The sequence below is a fragment of the Hyperolius riggenbachi genome, chromosome 9 (genome assembly GCF_040937935.1).
Source record: "Hyperolius riggenbachi isolate aHypRig1 chromosome 9, aHypRig1.pri, whole genome shotgun sequence".
In the NCBI taxonomy this organism is placed as follows: Eukaryota; Metazoa; Chordata; class Amphibia; order Anura; family Hyperoliidae; genus Hyperolius; species Hyperolius riggenbachi.
In genome coordinates, this window is record NC_090654.1 from 33,767,410 (window position 1) to 33,789,545 (window position 22,136).

The window sequence follows — 22,136 nt, forward strand, 5'->3', positions numbered from 1 at the left end:
TATAAAGCTGATCATAAGTCTATCAATTTTGTTGCACGATCAACCATCCAATTTTACAATTTTATTTGAATGAAAATTGGAGCCGCAACAAGCATACCCGATCAACGATTCGACTGATATCAGGCAGAAATCAGCCAAATGTATCGATTGAGCATGCTGGAAAATCTCGAGCCAATGTGGCAGATCGTGTCCGCGGCGGTAACAGCCTGCAATACAGGTAGTCTCCGACTTATGAACGCCCGAATTACGAACGACCCGCAACGACCCGCCGATACGATACGATTATGTGTTTCCATGGGAACAAGTTAAAAAAAAAATGTCAAATTGGACTTGTAGTTTTGAGAAAATTGATTTTGAAACATGCCTTTGAAACTTGTATAAACAGGTTCAGAGGGCAGAGGTGACACAGAGAGGGACACTGGAGGCCCAGGGGGGCACAGAGGAGGTACAGGGGACAGAGATGGCATAGAGTTCTGACTTAAGAACAGATTCAGGTTAAGAACGAACCTACAGTCCCTATCTCGTTTGTTAACCAGGGACTACCTGTATATTGATGGACCCAATGAACGAGCCAGACCCCGGTCGCTGTCTCTCTCTCCCCCCCCCCCCCCCCCTCCTTCTCCGACACCTCGTCCCCCCCCGCCTAATAAAATGTGCCCCCGTGTGGACAGAGCGCAGTCTGGTGATCTGGTGAGAGCCAGAGTGGTGAACCAGGAAGGCCGTTCCTGCAACACTCCTGCACCTGGGGGAGAAGCCTCAGGCAAATAAAATGTAATTTATTAGGTAATCAAACATTGACACACATGAATATGTCCAATCAAAGTAGAAAATAATGGCATAATGCATCTCTTATTAGCATAATCCAAATAGCTCATAAATAATAAATAAACATATTAAAGACATACCAATAAATATCATGCTTGCTTGTCAAAAAGGCAAGTAAACCATGTGAGCACAGGCTTGTTTTACATGTGACCCTCTTTAACTCCTCCCATCTCTCCCATTTTCTAGTTCATGGACTGCTTTATGATTGGCCGGGACCTGGTGCGTCTCATGCAGAACGTGGCGAGGATTCCGGAGTTCGAGCTGCTGTGGAAGGACATGCTGCATAATCCGCAGGCTCTGAACCCCCAGTTCACAGGTACCCCTCATATCCTGGCTTTAATCCATCCAAGGCTGTTATACACCATATGTCACAAAAGATCTTGGGGTGCCTGCTGGCACAACTTACTGTTTTTATATGAGGTGGCTGGATGGTGTAATGATTAAAGAGACACTGAAGCGAAAAAAAAAAAATGATATTATGATTTGTATGTGTAGCACAGCTAAGAAATAAAACATTAAGATCAGATACATCAGTCTAATTGTTTCCAGTACAGGAAGAGTTGAGAAACTCCAGTTGTTATCTCTATGCAAACAAGCCATTAAGCTCTCCGACTAAAGGTGGCCATACACTGGCCCGATTCGCGGCCGTTTCGACATCAGATTCGATCCTGGGATCGAATCTGCCGCCAATCGTTCGCGCTAAACGCACCCGCCGATCCGATTTCCTCCCGAAATCGGATCGGTCTGTCGATCGCGCCGTGCGGGAAATTACCCTCGAACGCCCGCGGGTAGGGAGCGCGTCGCTAGCGGCGGCCGATCCGATCAGGTATACATTACCTGACGCTGGCTCCTGGGCGTCTTCTCCGTATCTTCTCCGCATCTTCTCCGCGCTGCACCCGCTCCATCCGTGCGCTTCCTGTCACTGCAGTGACCAGGAAGTACAAATAGAGGGCGCTCTATTTGAACTTCCTGGTCATGGAGTGACACAGGAAGCGCCGGGATGGAGCGGGTGCAGCGTGGAGAAGATGCCCGGCAGCCAGCGTCAGGTAATGTATGGGGGGGGGGCAGGCGGCAGCGGCGGTTCCACAGATTGTGATCGGTTTCAGGCTGAAATCGATTCACAATCTGTTTGCAGTAAAGGCAGCCATACGATCCCTCTCTGATCAGATTCGATCAGATAGGGATCTGTCAGCTGGTCGATCTAATGGCAAATCGACTAGTGTATGGCTACCTTAACTTAGTCGTGGAGAGGGCTGTTATCTGACTTTTATTATCTCAAGTGTTATTGAACTGTTTACTTTTCCTCTGCTAGAGGAGAGTTCATTACTTCACAGACTGCTCTGAAAGACTCATTTTGAATGCTGAGTGTTGAGTAATCTGCACATATTATAGAATGATGCAATGTTAGAAAAAACACTATATACCTGAAAATAAAAGTATGAGAATATTTTCTTTGCTGCTAATCTTCTAGTAATTATTCATAGTACACAACCAATTCACTATATCATATTTTTTTTCCGCTTCAGTGTCTCTTTAAGGGCTCTGCCTCTGACACAGGAGACCTGGGTTCGAATCTCGGCTCTGCCTGTTCAGTAAGCCAGCACCTATTCAGTAGGAGACCTTGGGCAAGACTCCCTAACACTGCTACTGCCTATAGGGTGCGTCCTAGTGGCTGCAGCTCTGGCACTTTGAGTCCGCCAGGAGAAAAGCGCAATATAAGTGTTCTGTGTTTGTTTGTTTTGTTTGAGTTTTAAAGCAAACTTGGAGCGGAAAAAAAGTGATGATATAAATATTGTGTAGTACGGATAATGAATAGAACATTAGTAGCAAAGAAAAGAGTCTCATGTTTTTATTTTCAGTAATATAGCTTTTTTATTTGTATAACATTGCATCACTCTGTGAACCTCACTTCTGTCTTTTCAGCCATAAAACAGAGCAGAAATAATGACCCTTTGAACTTCCCTGCAGTAAAACCTTATCTCAAGCTGTCTCTCACTGTTTCTTGGCCGTTTAAGAGGCAAGGGCACTTGTCCGTCCGCCTGACTGACTTACGAACGCGCGACTTACAGACTTACAAATGACCCGCCAATAAGAAAGGCCAGAGAATGTGAAATTCGATTCTGTGGGAACAAGTCAAAACTTTTTTTTTTTTTTTCAAAAAGACCTTGTAGTTTTTAAAGGATACCCGAAGTGACATGATGAGATAGACATTTGTATGTACAGTGCCTAGCACACAAATAACTATGCTGTGTTCCTTTTTGGAAAGAGTTAAATATCAGTTATGTGAGTGGCTGACTCAGTCCTGACTCAGACAGGAAGTGACTACAGTGTGACCCTCACTGATAAGAAATTCCCCTTTTTGCCTCTCTCTTGCTCTCAGAAGCCATTTTCTGCTAGGAAAGGGTTTTATAGTTGGAATGTCTTATCAGTGAGGGTCACACTGTAGTCACTTCCTGTCTGAGTCAGGACTGAGTCAGCCACTTACATATCTGATATTTAACTCTTTCAGGCAGAGAAAGAAAAAAAGGAACACAGCACAGTTATTTGTGTGCTAGGCACTATACATACCCATGTCTATCTCATCATGTCACATGTCACTTCGGGTATCCTTTAAGAAAATTGATTTGGACGTGGGGCACATACTGTAATATGCTGCGGCGGGTAAATGGTGTTGGACATGGAATATGCGTACGTGAGGTGTGCATGGATTGTGTATTTAATTACTTACTATTGAACACTTTTCTGATTCTGGAGAGGATAATGTGTTTGATGCTTGATGAGGGGAGAGGTGAATGGGCGATGGGAGGTAGCGGTACCCCCTCTCCTCTGCCCCTCTCTTCAGACAGGTCCTAATTAGTGCCTTGTTGCTGTGGAACATCTATTTATAGCTGTACTTTCATTTCACCCATCCGCTGCTCCCATGTGCCCCCCTCCCCTTCCCCCGCCACTCTTCACACTCCGCGAGATCGGCGGTCCGGAGGGGGGAGTCTTGTAGGTATACACAAGAGATAAACGCAGAGAAGGACTTGATTACAGCTCGAGCTGCAGCATAATGAGATTATTGTGAGGTTTAATCGAAGCGCTGCTGGTGCCTTAACCTCTTCACGCCTGCTGGAGTGTAGGGGTGGGGGTCTTACCCAGAGGCCCCTGCTTACGCACACCCCGCCGCCCTCATTTGCAAAAAGGATCTAATTATCCGGCTCCTGAAATCCCTATGACATCAAAAGTCAGCTTTGTATAGGTTTAGACATGTATCCGTGTGTTGCGGCTCGTGTTTGAAGCGCTGAAAATTATTTTCAGTGGGAATATTTCGCGTTTTGATGAAAGTGATGTTCATTTCAGCTGAGCAAATTGCAGCGCCCCCGGAGGAGTAGGGTTAATTTAACAAGCGAGGTCGAAAAAGTAGGCGTTTGTTTTTGGTTCTGATTTATGTATTTATTTTTTTTAAGTAAAGAAGATGACCGGCACCATCCATATATTCATGCTCTTTTATTTCTGTTTATAGCACATTACAGCAATAAAGGCAACGTTTTAGGGCAACCACCCCTTTGTCAAGCTGTGCTGTCAATGCTCAATAAAGTACTTAACACCTCTCACATTTATACCCCAGCAATGGCTGCAAATAACCAATCATATGGCTAAGGCTAACATCTAGCCAATCATATCAGGGCCGCCTCCTGCGGACCTGATGGGGAACTTCCAAACTATGCATGCTATTGGAGCATCCAAACGCAACCTCCCTTTATTTTTTTTAAGAGGGCCTTAAAGAGGAACTGTCGCGAGAATCTTAAAATTTAAAGCACATACAAATAGGAAGTACATTTCTTCCTGAGTAAAATGAGCTATAAATTACTTCCCTCCTATGTTGCTGTCACTTACAGTAAGTATTATAAATCTGACATTACCGACAGATTTTGGGCTAGTCCATCTCTCCATAGGGGGTTCTCAACATGGCCTTTATTCTTTATAAAGACATTCCCTGAAAAAGATGTACACAAAGATGCTGGCCAGCCTCCCTGCTCGCTGCACAATTTTTGGGCAGTTGGACGGAGATTTTAAAAGTGCTTTTAAAAATAAAGAAAACCCTGAGAACCCCCCATGAGAAGATGGGTTAGTCCAAAATCTGTCGCACTATCTAGCCACTACATGCAACATCACCTGGTGTCTAGTGGTCCCCTCTCCCTCCCCATAGAGATGGTGAGGACGTTAGAGTGTAGGCTTCCTTGGCTCCCACACTGATGGGAACAGGGCCATTGGACACATGTATGTAAATGTATAAATCTTTGATTTGAGTATTCCTTGCTCTTGTATAAAATGTCTAATTTTTGTTCCTTTGCAGGGATTTTGCAGCTGCTGCAATCTCGCACCTCCCGCAAGTTCTTGGCCTGCCGACTGACCCCTGACATGGAGACCAAGCTTCTGTTTATGACGTCACGGGTACGGATCACTGAGCTGGCATGCTGGGATTGGGTGTCATGGATACAGACAAAACTCCTGATGATAGGATGGAGCAAAGGACAAGGGATTGTGGTGTAATGATGTATAGGAAGGCTGTTTCTATTCAAGGCGTCTACTGTATTCTAGTTCCACACCAATCATTTCCTCATCTGACCTAGAAATGTGAAAGCTGATTGGCTGCTGTAGGGTGTCGGTAGGAAATGGTTTTCCACTTGATGCTGATGACTATTAATTCCCCCAATTTACATGTTCTGCCTAGTAACAACATGACAAGTTCCTTTTTCTGGTAAAATTCACATTGTATACAAAAAATCTGATACGGAATGTGAAAATATAGAACAGGCTGTCAGTTTTTTTTCAACACATATAATTGCATGCAAAAATGTACATGAAATGGAAAATAGCTGATTCACAATCATTGGTTTTCATACTAATGCACATTTTCATTGCGAAAATACACGGAAAAAATCGCACAAGTGGAAACTGGCCATAGACTAGAATTGGTATGAATATGAATGTGAAACGAGGAGAGAGGTCCGCACCTGCTCCAGCAATTAGGACCTGAGTGTGATGAGACAATGTCCCGTATATACTCGAATATAAGCCGACCCGCGTATAAGCCAATGAACCCACTTCTCCCTCAGAAACCAGGAAAAAGTGAGTGACTCGCGTATAAGCTCTCAAGTAGCAAGATGTGCTTCTCAGTACATTCATTAGCAAGTCATTTTTTCTCCCCATAAGCCACATGTGCCCCAAGCTTGATACATCTGTGTTGCCACTAGATGGTGTCATAGATATGAAATGCAGCGATTGCCACACAGGAAGAATCCGCGATCATTGCACTGCTGACACGTTGCTTGCACGCTCCACTCCACAAGCCAGGAAGCACAGTCTTGAGCAGCACACTCTGCACACCATGTTGCAGGGGATGGAGGACACGGACACAGCAGGGAGCCAGCTGGCAAAAGCAGGATCACTAGTGCACGATCCTTACACCCCTCGGCCAGTAACAAACCTGCTCCACCATCCGTTCTGCTCCACTGACTCACATATAAGCCAAGGGGGTAACTTTTCAGCACATTTTTTGTGCTGAAAAATTAGGCTTATACGCCAGTATATAATGTAACATACGCTATGCAGAAAAAGAGCTTGCCCCATAGAAAAGAGCACCACTCATTGATATGGTCAAAGATATAATGATTAATGATGGGCTTACCAATAGCCCCGCCTTTCGTAATCGTAATTTTGATTATGACTTGGTGGCCGTGGCGGGGGGTTAACTTGCCCATCTCGCCTCCTCAAGCTGATGCGCTACATGTCATGTTCACTTGCGATTCACATCACTCCAATGCTTCCTCCGTCTGAGTTTGAAGGATAAAGCGTGTGAATGACGTAGCCATGATGGACCGCGACGTGGAGCGCATCAACTGTAGGCGGCAATATGAGTAAGTTAACCCCCCTCTGCTGCGGCCAGCAAGTCAAAATCGAAATTATGATTACGAATGGCGGGGCTATTCGTAAGCCCATCACTTATAATGAAACTTGAATATGAAAATTGCAGGTGTAATATATCTCCTAATTAAAACATATTAAAAACACCCCTAAAAGGCTGTCACCAATGAAATGAATAACATAAACGGAATAATCGCTAATACCTTCTGTTTTAAGAAGGCAAATGTTTGTTTTATATAATATGTTAATAAAATTGACCAAGTGCCTGGGCAGCACGGTGGCGTAGTGGTTAGTGCGCTCTCGCCTTGCAGCGCTGGGTCCCCGGTTCGTATCCCAGCCAGGGCACTATCTGCGCAGAGTTTATATGCCCCCTCCCCCGTGTCTGTGTGGGTTTCTTCCAGGCCCTCCGGTTTCCTCCCACATCCCAAAAACCTACAGATAAGTTAATTGACTTCCCCCTAAATTGGCCCTAGACCAGGCATGGGCAAACTCGGCCCTCCAGCTTTTATGGAACTACAAGTCCCACAATGCATTGCAGGAGTCTGACAGCCGCAGTCATGACTCATAAAGGCAAATGCATTGTGGGACTTGTAGTTCCGTAACAGCTGGAGGGCCGAGTTTGCCCATGCCTGCCCTAGACTATGACACATATACAACACGATACATACATAAACATATGACTATTGTAGGGGCTAGATTGTGAATCCGTCTGAGGGACAGTTGGTGACAAGGCAATATATACTCTATGCGCTGTGTAAGATGTCGGTGCTATATAAACACTAAATAATAATAGAAATAATTACGCTGTGGATGGTTCAGGATTGAGCACCCACACAGGACAGTAGTGCATACATTGTATAATGGTGAATCCAAGAGCAGAAAAGAGTGTAAGTTAACTCACTGGATACACAGAATGCATATAAATCTACCGTATATACTCGAATACAAGTCAACCTTGTGTAGAAGTCTACTCCAATATTCGACCCTATTAAGATGGAATTTCTTATTGACTCAAGTATAAGTCTACCCAGCAAAGTTAAGTGGCAGCACTTGGGGCTCAGGAGGGGTTAATGACGGCACTGCTTGCAGTATGCCATTAACCCCTCCTGTCCCTTGAGTACAGCCAATACCACCTCCAGGCCCCCAAGTGCTGCCATTATTCACTCCCTTTTATGCAGCCCATTATTCCCCCCCCCCCCACACCCACTTCCTTGGTAATTGTTGTGGCCAGGACTTTCAGACTGTGTTTTCTTGGCATTTCCTTTCCTCAAATGTCACAATTAGTACACACAACTCAGTGTGCTCAGTGTTGCCTGTGACTCGTGTATAAGTCGACCCCTATACTTTTATGAAGTGAATCAGGTGCCCAGTTACTATCAGATTCCCTGAACAACGGACCATCTGATCAGTTTGGAAACGATCGATCGAGTCCACTGAAGGAGGGCAAAATAAGAAATCTGATCATACTTAAAGAATCATACTGAAAATAGGATTGATGCTGCGATCGATGGAACGATCGCTCGTTGATCGGCGCCATTGACGGTACCTAATCCAATCGTTTGGGAGATTGTACTGTTAATGGGCACCTTTATGTGAGGAGCTCAAGAGGCTGTGCCAGTACATGTGAAGCAAAATTTCAGTAATGTGTTAACCACTTCACCACTGAGGGGTTTTACCCCTTCAGCATCCGAGCAATTTTCACCTTTCAGCTCTCCTTCCATTCATTCATCTATAACTTTATCATTACTTATCGCAATGAAATGAACTATATCTTGTTTTTCGCCACCAATTAGGCTTTCTTTAGGTGGGACATTATACCAAGAATTATTTTATTCTAAATGTGTTTTAATGGGAAAATAGGAAAAAATTTGTGGGAAAAATCATTATTTTTCAGTTTCCTGCCTTTATAGGTTTTAAATAATGCATGCTACTGTATTTAAAATCCATGAAATGTATTTGCCCATTTGTCCCGGTTATTACACCGTTTAAATTATGTCCCTATCGCAATGTTTGGCGCCAATATTTTATTTGGAAATAAAGGTGCATTTTTTTTTTAGTTTTGTGTCCATCCCTAATTATAAGCTCATAGTTTAAAAAGTAACAGTGTTATACCCTCCTGACATAAATATTTAAAGAGTTCAGTCCCTAAGGTAACTATTTATGTATTTTTTTATTGTAAAAAAAAAATGTTATTACAAAAAAAAATATTAGGGAGTGTGGGAGGTAATGAGTTAATTTATAATTTAAAACTATTTATATATGAAAAATGCTTTTGGATGTAGTTTTACTATTTGGCCACAAGATGGCCACAGTAATTTTTTGTGAATGTGTCCTGTAAGCGTAGGAAGTACGCTTACAAGAAGTGTAATGAGGCTGGGAAACTTTTTTTCCACAATGATCGAGCAGCTTCTCATGGAAGCATGCTGATCATTGCTGCAGGGACTTAGATCAACGAACGGGAACCGTTTTCCCTTTCAGCAGCGTGCACGAGCGCGGGAGCGCGATCAGCAGTGGTAGCGGCGGGGATGCGTATATCTACGCCCCGGACAGGGAAATGAAGTTAAAAGGGGCATAGATATACTGTACCTGGGCAGCGAAGTGGTTAATTTGACATTTTCCCTGCTAAAAGCCATTCTTAAAGTTAGAGAAAAAAAAAACCTCTTTACTTTTTTTAATGTTCCTTTTCTCTTACTTTACATTTGACACTATTCTTCTGTGAAGTTCCATTTCCCATAATCCTCTGGTCTTCGCTCTCCCTCACCCACCCAATTATCCGTCTGCCTCGGCCCAGTGGGCACACATTCACCTGCCATTGTACATTTAGGAATAGGCGGCCTCACTTCTAGATCAATAGCTGTCCGCTTGTCTCGCCAATTGCTGAGGCGGAACCGGTGTGCGGGAAACTAATTGTCATTGATTTGTAGAACGCGCAGCGTGCTGGAACAATGAGGAGCGCGCTCGGTCAGAGTTGCGGCAAACATCAGGAGAGCAGAAAGAAATGAAGAGGTGTGATGTGGCCTCTCTTGTTTCAGCAGAAATGTGATCAGTCGCTGGACCGTCATGGTGCTGCGCGAATGAACACAGATCAGATTTACCTGTGTATGAGTAGCGCTGTGAGCCAGACGGTAATCACATAAAGGTCCCAAAGTCAGCTGGCCGAAAAGTCTCAGTTCTTTAGAAATGTTTGTAAAGCTCTGCATAGACACTGCAGATAAACGGTTGGCTGTGCATAGTCTACATGGCAATCCCGCTACAGGCATGCAAGCTTGACTCTGCTGAGCAGTATATACTAGGCTACCGGGGGGGATGTACTGTACATGGAGGGATAGAGGTGCAGTATATACTACACTACAGAGTGGTAGAAGGTCACCATGGGGTGTTCTGTGTGTAGAGGCTTGGCATATACTATTATTAGGAGAGTGGGTGGGTTTAGCATGTACTGAAGTTGATGGATGGTCTGCACAGGGCTGTGGAGTCGGAGTCGTGGAGTCGGGCAATTTTGGGTGCCTGGAGTCGGAGTCGGGAAAAAATGCACCGACTCCGACTCCTAATGAATTTATAACTGTAATTAAAATAGAAAATATGATAAAATGTTCTATTTCTCAGATAATAGTCATTAAAAATAATGTATATATACAGTATATATACAGTAATAGCTGTGCTTAGTCCACAAAAATGAAATAAACCAATCAAAATTAGTTACTTGTGCTGCTTCAATAAAGCAGTCCCCGTATTTTTAAGGTCAGATATACATATCTGATTGTGACTGTATATATGATGTGTTCACAGGAATCTCTTATATATACTAAATAACATCTATGCTGTAAGAATAAAGCCTGATGTGTAGCTATGTGACTAATAGAGATGGTCAACGAGATGGAAATAATTCTGCATTGATGCTGATTTATGCAAATGTATGCACTCCCTTTGCTGATGAAATCAAATAATTTGATATGTTATTAAAATTTGGTTTGGTGACTACAAATTAAAGGGTAACTGAGACGGATGAAAAGTAAAGTTGTATACATACCTGGGGCTTCCTCCAGCCCCCTTCAGGCTAATCAGTCCCTCACTGTCCTCCACCACCCGGATCTTCTGCTATGAGTCCTGGTAATTCAGCCAGTCAGCGCTGTCCGGCTGCATGCCGCTCCCACAGCCAGGAACATTCTGCACCTGCGCAATAGTGCTGCACAGGTGTAGTACGCTCACGGCGGAGTGTGTTCATGCGCACTATGCCCGACTGGCTCAAGTACCTGGACTCATAGCAGAAGATCCAGGTGGTGGAGGAGGACAACGAGGGACTGATTATCCTGAAGGCGGCTGGAGGAAGCCCCAGGTATGTATAAAACTTTAATTTCATCTGTCTCAGGTTTACTTTGTTACACAGTAGTACTATACTCTACATATGCACTCCCCACAGAGCTGCAGGGAATCCACTGAGAATGCTGTGCACATTGAACACAGAGGTGTTGTCTGTTTACAATCTCCTCATTCCCCTGCAGAGTACCTGCACATCATTCTTACATGCACCCACACTTGATAGATGTTCTTTGTTCCGGTTGTACCTTTTACAAGTACTCTTACCAAGGACTAGTTTTAGTCTAAAGGGAATAAATATAGTAGTCTACATATCCTTCTCACTTCAGTTGTCTTGTAAAATTCCTAAGCGTTGGCAGTTAAGAGACGAATTTCACGTTACATACTTTTAATCAACAAAATTGTAATATGCAAATTAGAGGAGTCGGAGTCATGGAGTCGGAGTCTGAGTCGGTGGAATCCTAAACTGAGGAGTTGGAGTCGGTGGATTTTTGGACCGACTTCACAGCCCTGGGTCTGCATGTATAGTTTCATGGAGTGGAGAGAGATAGGGCTATATACTGTAGTATGGAGAGGGAAACCGCTTGTAAGGTGCTGTTGCTGTTGGGGGTACCACGAGGCTCTGTCTTCAGTCCAGTTCTCTTTCCCCATCTATACCAGCAGTATTTTGCAGTTTATAAGCTTGTTTAGACTTTATTACCACCTCTTTGCAGTTCAAATACAAATCTGTTTTTCAGCTCCAGTCCTCTCTATGCCCCATTTTATACGACCATCTTTTTGATACATCTTCATTCGTGTCCTCTCAATTCCTAAAATCTAACATAAACAGGACTAATTCTTTTACCACCAGCTCAATCCCCCTCTCTGCGTGCAGCAAACTGGTTGAGTCGCACGAACAAGGGCCTTAAAGAGACTCTGTAACACATTTTTGAGCCTTATTTCTTCTGTCCTATAAGTTCCTATTACTGTTCTAATGTGGTCTGTCTTACTGCAGCCTTTCCTACTTGCACTGTCTCTGTAATAAATCTTATCTCCTTTCCTCTGTCGTGTCGGTCGGGTTGAGGCTGGAATGTGTGGAATGTGCAGCAGTGCTTGTCATTAGCAGAAGCTTTACACACCCTCTCCAAGCTCTGCATGAGTCACACAGTAAGCTGTTCTCAGCCTATGATACTCTGGTTAGAAGCCAGTCTATTGTTTGTAAACACTGCCTAAAACTGGCAATTACAAGCCAGGATTGCAGCAGGGAGTGGCAGAAACAGCACAGAGGGGCCCAGGAGAACATAATGAAGAGAATGGTATGCTTTTTATTGGAAGAATTTTAGAGTACAGATTCTCTTTAAACCAGTCGGTGCAAAATCATTCTTCTTTTTAGAGGGCCTTAATACACCTTTTTAAGTCTCTATAAAGATCTGTTTTAACTCTACTTTTAGTCTTGTTTCTTCCTTGGCATGAGTTTTAAGTTCTTGCTTTCATTTTTTTATTCTATGGATCTACTCAGTACTTCCTGTCATATTCATGTTCAATCAGACCTGAACTCAGAACTTCTTCTCTGCTCTAAAGATACGCAACAGCATAATAACCTTTAAAGAAAAACATTACTTTGTTACAACTAATACAAATTCTGCAATAAATCTGCAGTGTGTCTACTTTCTGCTTTCGTGGAAACAGACATAGGGTTAACATCCAATGTTTACAAATTAGCAGCTCTGCCATGGCAGATGAGATTTCTGAGCTGACACAGCTGAGAGATAACATTACACCTGTGATTAGTCACAGATGAGGGGGGATTAGAAAGGCTCTAAATACATACAGGGTACATCTCTATGTTTTCCTTCTGCCCTGTGCAAGAGTTCAGCTCCACTTTAAATGTATATCTCACATCTGCCTCTTCCTTCTATACACTTCTGAAATGCACACACCCTACTTATATGAATTCATGAGTACTGTAACAACTTCTTCTGTGGAAGCAATTAACAGAAGACTGGCATCACTCCAGTTGTTACTGAACTCTGCTGCCCGACTCCTCCACCTCTTCATAGGCTGCTCCTCACTGCCAAGCCTTCTACTGGCTGCCTTTTATCCAGAGGATTCAGTTCACACTCCTGCAACCTACTAAATGCCCAACCATCTGTCCGCTCCACACATCTCCTCATGGATTCCAAGTACCACCCCAGCCACGGCCTGCGCTCTGCACACGGCTTTATTTTTCTCTAGTGTCCCCTCCTCACATTTATGTATACAGGACTTCTCACAAGCCTCTCCTTCTCTAGACATCACAAACTGAAGATGCAATATAAAAGGCTTCCTCTAATACAGTGGTTCTTAACCCATTGCTAGCTTCAATAGAGTTCTCTTGTTTGACCTCATTCGGCAGGGCTTGTTGTGCTGTAAATTCTTGGAATGCCTTGATCTCTCTCTACTTGCACAAAATATAGAAACTGAAAGCAGAAGTCCTGTATTGTCTCATATTGCCCCCAAGGGGCCGAAAATACACAGTACAGCAGTAATAATTAAAAGCAAAGAAGACAAGAAATAAAAAATGTGCAAAAATAAATTGACCATTAGCACTTGCAAGCCTCTAAATAAATATGCTCCTAAAGGGCCGAGGTAAACAAAAACGACCTCAAGAATATATATAAAGCTGGGGCAGCTTCCTCCAGCCCCCTGCAGTCCGTTAGTTTCCTTCCGTGCCCTACAAGACCCCCCTGTTCTCCCACAATGGAGCCTGCAGTCCAGCAGGGTTGCAGGCCAAATGCACATGTGCCGTCCTGGCGGTGCGCATTCCCAAGCGCAATTGCAGTCTTTGCGACTTGTGCAGAACGCTTCCAGCTATTATGCTACAGCTGCAACACAGAGGTAGCTGGGAAGATGGTGGGGGGAGCTAACAGACTACAGGGAGAATAAGCCCCAGGTAAGTATAAATCCTTGTGGTCGTTTTGTCTCGGTACACTTTAACCTTTTTGGAGGTACAGAACCTCGCCTGTGCTTCCAAGGGCTCAGTAGACCTATTGGGGCAGCTGACAGGTGGTGGACACCTTAGGCCATAGTTCTGCAGTGCCTTGCTCACTGTAGGCAAACCAAAGAGGAAAGATGACTATAGGGTTAGAGATCAGTAAGGAAATGCCTTAGCAGTCACATGACCACATCTTTACAGTATACTTGATGGTTCATTTCAAAGGAGCCAAGCTTAATTGAATTTTGAAATACAAAGGGGATGATGCTTGTATTAATGTATAAATCTCCCCTCTCCAGGTGCGCTTTGGGCAGCAGAAGAGGTACCAGGACTGGTTCCAGCGTCAGTACCTTTCCACTCCGGACAGCCAGTCCTTGCGCTGCGATCTTATCCGCTACATCTGTGGCGTGGTGCATCCCTCTAACGAGGTGCTGAGCTCTGACATCCTGCCTCGCTGGGCGATCATTGGCTGGCTGCTGACCACCTGCACGGTACGTAAACCAAGGCGTGACAGAATGTCCAGTCTGTTTACAAAAGGTCAAGAGGAGACCATTGCATAGTGGTGGTTACCTTCAAAAATCAGTTTATAAAAGAGCAAAAAGAAACCCTGATTTAGTGTGTGGTCACCTTCAGGGGTCTGTTTATAGAAGGGAAAGGGGAGACCATGATGTGGTGTGTGGCCAACCTCAGGAGCCTCTGTATAAAGCATACATGTCAAACTCCGGCCTGTGGGCCAAATATGGCCCTCGGAGCCATTAGAATTGGCCTTTGGGTGGTTTCTTCACCTTGCATTAACTTTGGCCCATTTAGGACCACCAAAGAAGCTATATTGGAGGATGAACCCTAGATCACCAGGGAGGCCATATGGGGAGGGGGAAAGCAATAGACACCAGGGAACTGTATAGGGAAGGAAGGGGTTGCCACTAGAAACCATGGAACTGTATAGGGAAGGGGGCCACTAAACACCAGGGAACTGTATAGATGAGAGTGGGGGCCACTAGACACCAGGAAACCAAATATGGGAGAGAGAGGGGCACTAGACATCTGGAAACTGTATGCGGGTTGGAGGGGGGGTTGGGGGCTATAAGACACCGGGGAACTTTATAAGGGAGAGAGGTGGCCACTACACTTTGAGGATGGCCTGCGACTTGGTCCTAGAGCTCAATTTTGGCCCACTTTGTATTAGTTTGGCACCCCTGGTATAAAGCAACAAGTAGAGACCATTTTATAGTGTGTGGCCACCTTCAGGGATCAGTGTATATGAGCTAGAGAAGACCATCAATATAGTGCGGCCACCTTCAGCTACCGGTTTATAAAAGAGCTAAAAGATACCATCACTAAGTGTGTGGCCACTTTCAGGAGCCTCTGTATAAAAGAAGAGACTCCTGATAGTGTGTGTGGCCACCTTCAGGAGCCTCTGTATAAAGGTACAAGTAGAGACCATCTCATAGTGTGTTGCCACCTTCAGGGGTCAGTTTACAAAAGACCTAGAAATGACCATTATGCAGTATGTTGCCATGTTCAGGGGTCAGGCTATAAATAAGCTAGAGGAGACCATCACGTAATGTGTGGCCACCTTCAGGGATCGGGTTATAAAAGAACTAAAGGATACAATCGCTAAGTGTGTGGTCACCTTCAGGAACCTCTGTATAAAAGGAAAAGTAGAGAACGTCTCATAGTGTGTGGTCACCTTCAGGAGCCTCTGTATAAAAGAAGAGACTCCTGATAGTGTGTGTGTGGTCAACTTCAGGGGTCAGTCTATAAAATAACCAGAGGAGACCATCAGGAATTGTGTCACCTTCAGGGGCCTCTTTATATATAAAGGAACAAGTATAGACCATCTCATGGTGTGTGGTCAACTTTAGGGCTCAGTTTCTAAAAGAGCTAGAGAAGACCATCACGTAGTGTGTGGCCACCTTCAGGGATCTGTTTATAAACAAGCTAGAGGAGACCATCACGTAGTGTGTGGCCACCTTCAGGGATCTGTTTATAAACAAGCTAGAGGAGACCATCACGTAGTGTGTGGCCACCTTCAGGGATCTGTTTATAAATGAGCTAGAGGAGACCATCACGTAGTGTGTGACCACCTTCAGGGATCTGCTTATATACGAGCTAGAGAAGACCATCACGTATTGTGTGACCACATCCAGGGGTATGGTTATATACCAGCTAGAGAAGACCATCACGTAGTGTGTGGCCACCTTCAGGGATCTGTTTATGTACGAGCTAGAGGAGACCATCACGTAGTGTGTGACCATATTCAGGGATCTATTTATATACGAGCTAGAGGAGACCATCACGTAGTGTGTGGCCACCTTCAGGGGTCTGTTTGTATACGAGCTAGAGGAGACCATCACGTAGTGTGTGGCCACCTTCAGGGGTCTGTTTGTATACGAGCTAGAGGAGACCATCACGTAGTGTGTGGCCACCTTCAGGGGTCTGTTTGTATACGAGCTAGAGGAGACCATCACGTAGTGTGTGGCCACCTTCAGGGATCTGTTTATATACGAGCTAGAGGAGACCATCACGTAGTGTGTGGCCACCTTCAGGGGTCTGTTTGTATACGAGCTAGAGGAGACCATCACGTAGTGTGTGACCACATTCAGGGGTATGGTTATAGAAGGGCAAGTGGCCACCTTGTATTAAGGATCAAGTTGAGACTCCCATCTCATAGTGTGTGGTCCCCTTCAGGGATCTGTTTATGAAATAGCAAGATGATCACTGGTTGAATTTGCTTTGAGTTGCTACTGTAATTACTGTATTCCACTCTTTTGTTCCTCTAGTCAAACGTGGCTGCCTCCAACGCCAAGCTGGCGCTGTTCTACGACTGGCTTTTCTTCAGCCCAGAGAAGGACAGCATCATGAATATAGGTAAGGTGGCAGCATTCTATTTTCCTCCATTCCACCAGCTCACGCTTCTCCCAGCGTGTAAACATGTTCCACGGCACCCGCGTGTTATCTCTCCATCCTTCACCTCGTCCCGCGCTGCCTTTCATCCCCTCCACTCAGCCTTCACCCCGACATTCCTGCCTTTGTGGTTTGTGAAGCGGTCCTGGCACCGCGCTTAGTTCTGAATAATTTACAGCGCTTTTTATCAGGATTGTGTTCTGGTCGTTCGAAAAAAAAAAAAGCCTGGAATGCCGTCTCCAAAATTATTCTAACTACCAGTAAAACAGGCGGCTGTCGACCTAAAAGGAAGCCGTGCAGAGTGGATGGGAGAAGCCTGTATGAGACCACACTAGCTGTTCTGAAGACCACCTAAATGCAGATGCTTCCGATAATGCTTGTGGTCTGTCTGTCCAGCTGTAAATTCTCTGCTTATTCAGTCTGCTTAATGACCTTTATGAGCTTTAAGCAAACCTCAACTCAGGACTTAATCTCTGCTCTAAAAGATAAACCACAGCATAATAACCGTAAAAGAAAAACGATTGTTTGTTACAGCTGATACAAATCCTGCAATAAGGCTGCAGTGTGTCTACTTCCTGCTTTCATGGAAGCAAACACACAGTTAACATTCTGTTTTTACAAATTCGCTCCTCTGACAAGGCAGCCATCTGACACAGATTAGAGATCAAATTACAGTTGTGATTAGTCCCAGGTGAGGGTGCAAGAGTTCAGGTCTACCTTAAAGTATTAACAAGTCCAAATCCAGTGTCTTTTTGAATTGTAAGCGCCTGGACTGTGTGACACCGCCACGTGTAGTGATGTCAGTACATGCGGTAGTGTCGTGTGGTACAGGCGCTCGTGATGACAAATCAAAAAGATGCAAGAGGAGGGGTGACAGGAGAGCATGCTACAATCACTACGGGTCCAGGGGGGGGGGGGCTCACATACATTCGGGGGGAGACCAGCCAGGGGTCTGTCGATCGTCGGGCAATTGAACGCAGTTACAACCGTTCACCCAATGGCACCCTTATCAACCTGATTTACTAGCATGCCTGATCGTTCTTTTCCATCGATATCACCCGGGAATCAATCAGAATGGTTTATCAGGTGACCATGTTGTGGCATCTATAGCGGCCAGATTGGATCACTCTGATCTCTTACAGAAAGTAAAAAAACAGTTACAGTACATATTTTTCCCAGTTTTATGCTTTGTTAAAGTGTACTTGAGACGAAAACAGTCAAGTTTTATACTTACCAGGGGCTTCCATAAAGAGAACCCGAGGCGGGGTTCTTACATCGCAATCCTTATACAGAGGCTGGGTCTGCCTATAGAGCCCAGCCTCTGTTGTTATATAGCTTCCTCCAAAGCCCCCCCTGCGCGCTGTGAGACCCCATTAATCACAGCCGCGCTGTCGACACGCAGCGTATCGCAGCGGGCTGTGTTTACCTCACTGATGCCAGTCTTGCCGCTCCCCCGCCTTCTGAATCGCTCCGGTCCCCGCCCACGTCCCTTCCCTCGCCGCTGATTGGAGGGAAGCGATGCGGGCGGAGACCGGAGCAATTCAGGAGGCGGGGGAGAGCGGAGACTGACATTAGAGAGGTAAATGTTTTATGGGGTCTGACAGCGCGGGGGGGGGGGGGGGGGGCTTTAGGGGGAATCTATATAGCAACAGAGGCTGGGCTCTATAGACAGACCCAGCCTCTGCAAAAGGATAGTGATGTAAGAACCCCGCCTCAGGTTCTCTTTAACCAGTTGAGGACCACAGGCTTACACCCCCCTAGTGACTCGGCTATTTTTTTACAATTCTGCAGCTTTAACAGTTCGCTGCAGGGTCGGACTTAGCACACACATTAATCTGGCCTCCTTTTCTTGCTACCAACAGAGATTTCTGTTGGTGGGATCTGTTTTTTTTTCTTTATTAATTTTAATCTAATTTATTTTTTAATACATTTTCTTATTTTCTATAAACTATATGAAAAGAACACAGTTATGCAATGAGTAAAAGTTTATCTCGGATCCACTTTAACTCTTCACTATCCCTTCTACTAGCATTCTTCCCAGTACAAATATTTTTTTAGTTTTATTTTTTTTAACATTTTAAAATAGTGGTCCCTAAAGAGAAGCTGTCAGCCAATACTATCTTAGGGGAAAAAACGCATATATAAGTAGATAAATACTTGCTCTTCTTACATAACATATGTATTACACTGTCCATGTTTTGATTTAGTGATTTTTCCATAGTAAAACAAGAGAAAATCCTCAGCATTTCCCATTTTAACTGTGACTATTTTGAAGCCAATCCTGATGTAATTTCCTCCCTTACTCTCCTCTGCCTGATTGTGTATGCATTGCCCGCCCTTCACTATAGAAAGTGCATTGTCTCAGCATGAGAAATATTGGCCAATCGGAGAGGAACATAGGTGTGGGAGGGGAACACAGGAGGGAAAGGGGCTTCAGCCAATCAGACTGCATTAGTTAAGTCTGTGGGGAAATAGAGATGCAAAAAAAGGACAACCCAGCATGCCCTGCAGCTTCTTTTGTGGAGCAATGTACCAAATAAGAGTCAGGTAAACTGGGGAATGATCATTTATCAACAAGGAAAGTAATAGTGATTTTAACTTTTGGTTTGCATCCTTATTACTTGTTTACCGGATAAAAATAAAGAATTGATTTTTTTTTAATTTATGCCTGACAGTTACACTTTAAAAGGAACCAGAGACGCCGGAATCGTAAAAAGAAAAAAAGATTTTATACATACCTGGGGCTTCTTCCAGCCCCCTAAGCCAGCATCGCTCCCACGCCGCCATCCTCCGCTTCCTGGATCGCCGGTACCGGGTCCCGTCACTTCCGGCGGCCGCGGCCAAATGTCCGCATGAGCAGGGGCTCCCTCCATACCCTTACGTGTGAGGCTGTGCAGTATGCAGCTACACGCGTACGTGTATGCCGGGAGCCCCTGTGATGCGGACAATTGTCCGCGTGCTGCCGCCGACTGGCCGAAACTACGGGACCCGGTACCGCCGGATACAGGAAGCGGAGGAGGGCGGCGTGGGAGCGATCCGTGCGTATGGGGCTGGAGGAATCCCCAGGTATGTATAAAAATCTTCTTTCTGGGGCCTCTGGTTCCCTTTAAGGAAGCCCCAGGTAAGTATGGAACCTGAGACTTCTTTCATCTCAGGTTCCCTTTAAATGTTTTGGACCAAAGATTAAATTTGAGTACCGCTTTAATTGATTAAGGGCATTTTTTGATTCATCATCTGTAAAGTATACCTGACTATTTGTTATATGCATCAAACCTAATGCGGTTAGTAGCTGCTTCTTGTCTGAGGACAGGATCATAATGACTGCTGTTGCCACTTTCACGTGACAGGTACTCTCAATCCAATAAGTCGATACAGGCTCTATCTCATGTCCCACTGATACAGTGACGGCCGCATTATCTGTCCCCTCGGGCAGTTTGTCACCTCTCAGAGCTGTGTAATAGCTGTTTCATTATTGCTGGACACATCGGCAGTGTGCTGCATTTGATGCTTCCTGTTGTTGTCTGCTGGTGCCGCTCTCCCATTATCGGCTTAGATGATAAAAGCAATCATCCGCTGGTCAGATGTTCCCGTGTGCTGCTGGGAACCTTTATACTGGCTGCAGTGGCAAAACTACAATTCATGTGGTACCTGGCAAAACTTCTATTAGGCCCCCCCAATGGTCACACCCCTTCCCCTTGGTATCCTTCACAGCCTCACACAGGGTCATAAAACAAGTGTAGCCATCAGGATCTTCACACGCATTACATGTGTAGCCACAAAAACACCTGATCTGAAGGATGGGCCCCTGTATTGGAGGAAGGGAAGGTCTGCACTTGGGGCCCCCACAGCTTGGAGCCCCCCTGCCATCACAAGGGCTGCTCCCCTCTAGTTAAGCCCCTGACTTGCCATGCCACCCAACCACCTGCAGATTTCAACGGGGCAGTAAAACGAGGTAGGACAGTGACCCGCAAACTTGGCTCTCCAGCTGTTAAGGAACTACAAGTCCCACAATGCATTGCAGGAGTCTGATAGCCACAGTCATGATTCATAAAGGCAAATGCATTGGGGGACTTGTAGTTCCTTAAAGGATACCTGAAGTGACATGTGACATGATGAGATAGACATGTGTATGTACAGTGCCTAGCACACAGATAACTATGCTGTGTTCCTTTTTTTTCTTTCTCTGCCTGAAAGAGTTAAATATCAGGTATGTAAGTGGCTGACTCAGTCCTGACTCAGACAGGAAGTGACTACAGTGTGACCCTCACTGATAAGAAATTCCAACTATAAAACACTTTCCTAGCAGAAAATGGCTTCTGAGAGCAAGAAAGAGGTAAAAAAGGGGAATTTCTTATCAGTGAGGGTCACACTGTAGTCACTTCCTGTCTGAGTCAGGACTGAGTCAGCCACTTACATACCTGATATTTAACTCTTTCAGGCAGAGAAAGAAAAAAAAGGAACACAGCATAGTTATCTGTGTGCTAGGCACTGTACATACTAATGTCTATCTCATTATGTCACATTTCAGTTGGGGTATCCTTTAACAGGTGTAGGTCACTGAGGTAGGACAATTCTGGTGTGTTTTTATATTTGCATGCAAGAAAGGAGCGCTATGCTCCTCCTTTTAGGGACCAGGATTTTAAAGGGTAAAACAGGTGTTCTGGGGGAAATGGTCAATTTACATACAAGCCATCATTAAAGCAGGATTGTTACCATAAAAATCAAATTTCCACAGCAACTGGTCTGAGTGTATTACAGGTAAGTGATAAAGATGCTAATCCTGCATTCAAAACTTTTGTCTGCTGTTATGATTTGGAGTTATCACACACTTAAGGATCACTGGCCCTTTAGTAGTGAGTGCCAAACAGTTGCATGCTGGGGGTTCTTTTTCTCTAGAATATATTCCTCCTCTTCCATTTATTTCCCTGCCTAGCTGCCTATCTGAAACACAATTTCCTGCTCACTTGTGTTTACAAGCAAGGCTGAGGTGACTCAGCGATTGGAGGAGAGAAGGAAAAAAAAAGTAAAGGGCAGAAATTACATCAGGATTTAGCCTAAACTATGGGCAAAAGATATGGTTCCCACCAGGAACAGAATTCTCTTCATTTACTATATAACATTCACAGAAATCAAAACATGGACAGTACAATACATGTGTTATGTAAGTAGATAAAGTATCTACTTATATATGTGTTTTTTCCCCTGGCATAGTATGGCTGATCCT

At 44.6% G+C, this 22,136-nt stretch overlaps 1 protein-coding gene across 2 annotated transcripts in view; it reads left to right on the plus strand.

Annotated features, from left to right (window-relative positions):
• Positions 1-22,136, plus strand: part of INTS3 (integrator complex subunit 3) — a 192,651-nt gene that overhangs the window by 108,588 nt on the left and 61,927 nt on the right. For both annotated transcript variants that reach the window (XM_068252424.1, XM_068252425.1), the window contains exons 8-11: positions 1,012-1,141; positions 5,165-5,262; positions 14,305-14,496; positions 16,789-16,876. In XM_068252424.1, coding sequence (XP_068108525.1) covers positions 1,012-1,141; positions 5,165-5,262; positions 14,305-14,496; positions 16,789-16,876 — 508 coding nt within the window. The remainder of the gene's footprint in view (positions 1-1,011; positions 1,142-5,164; positions 5,263-14,304; positions 14,497-16,788; positions 16,877-22,136) is intronic.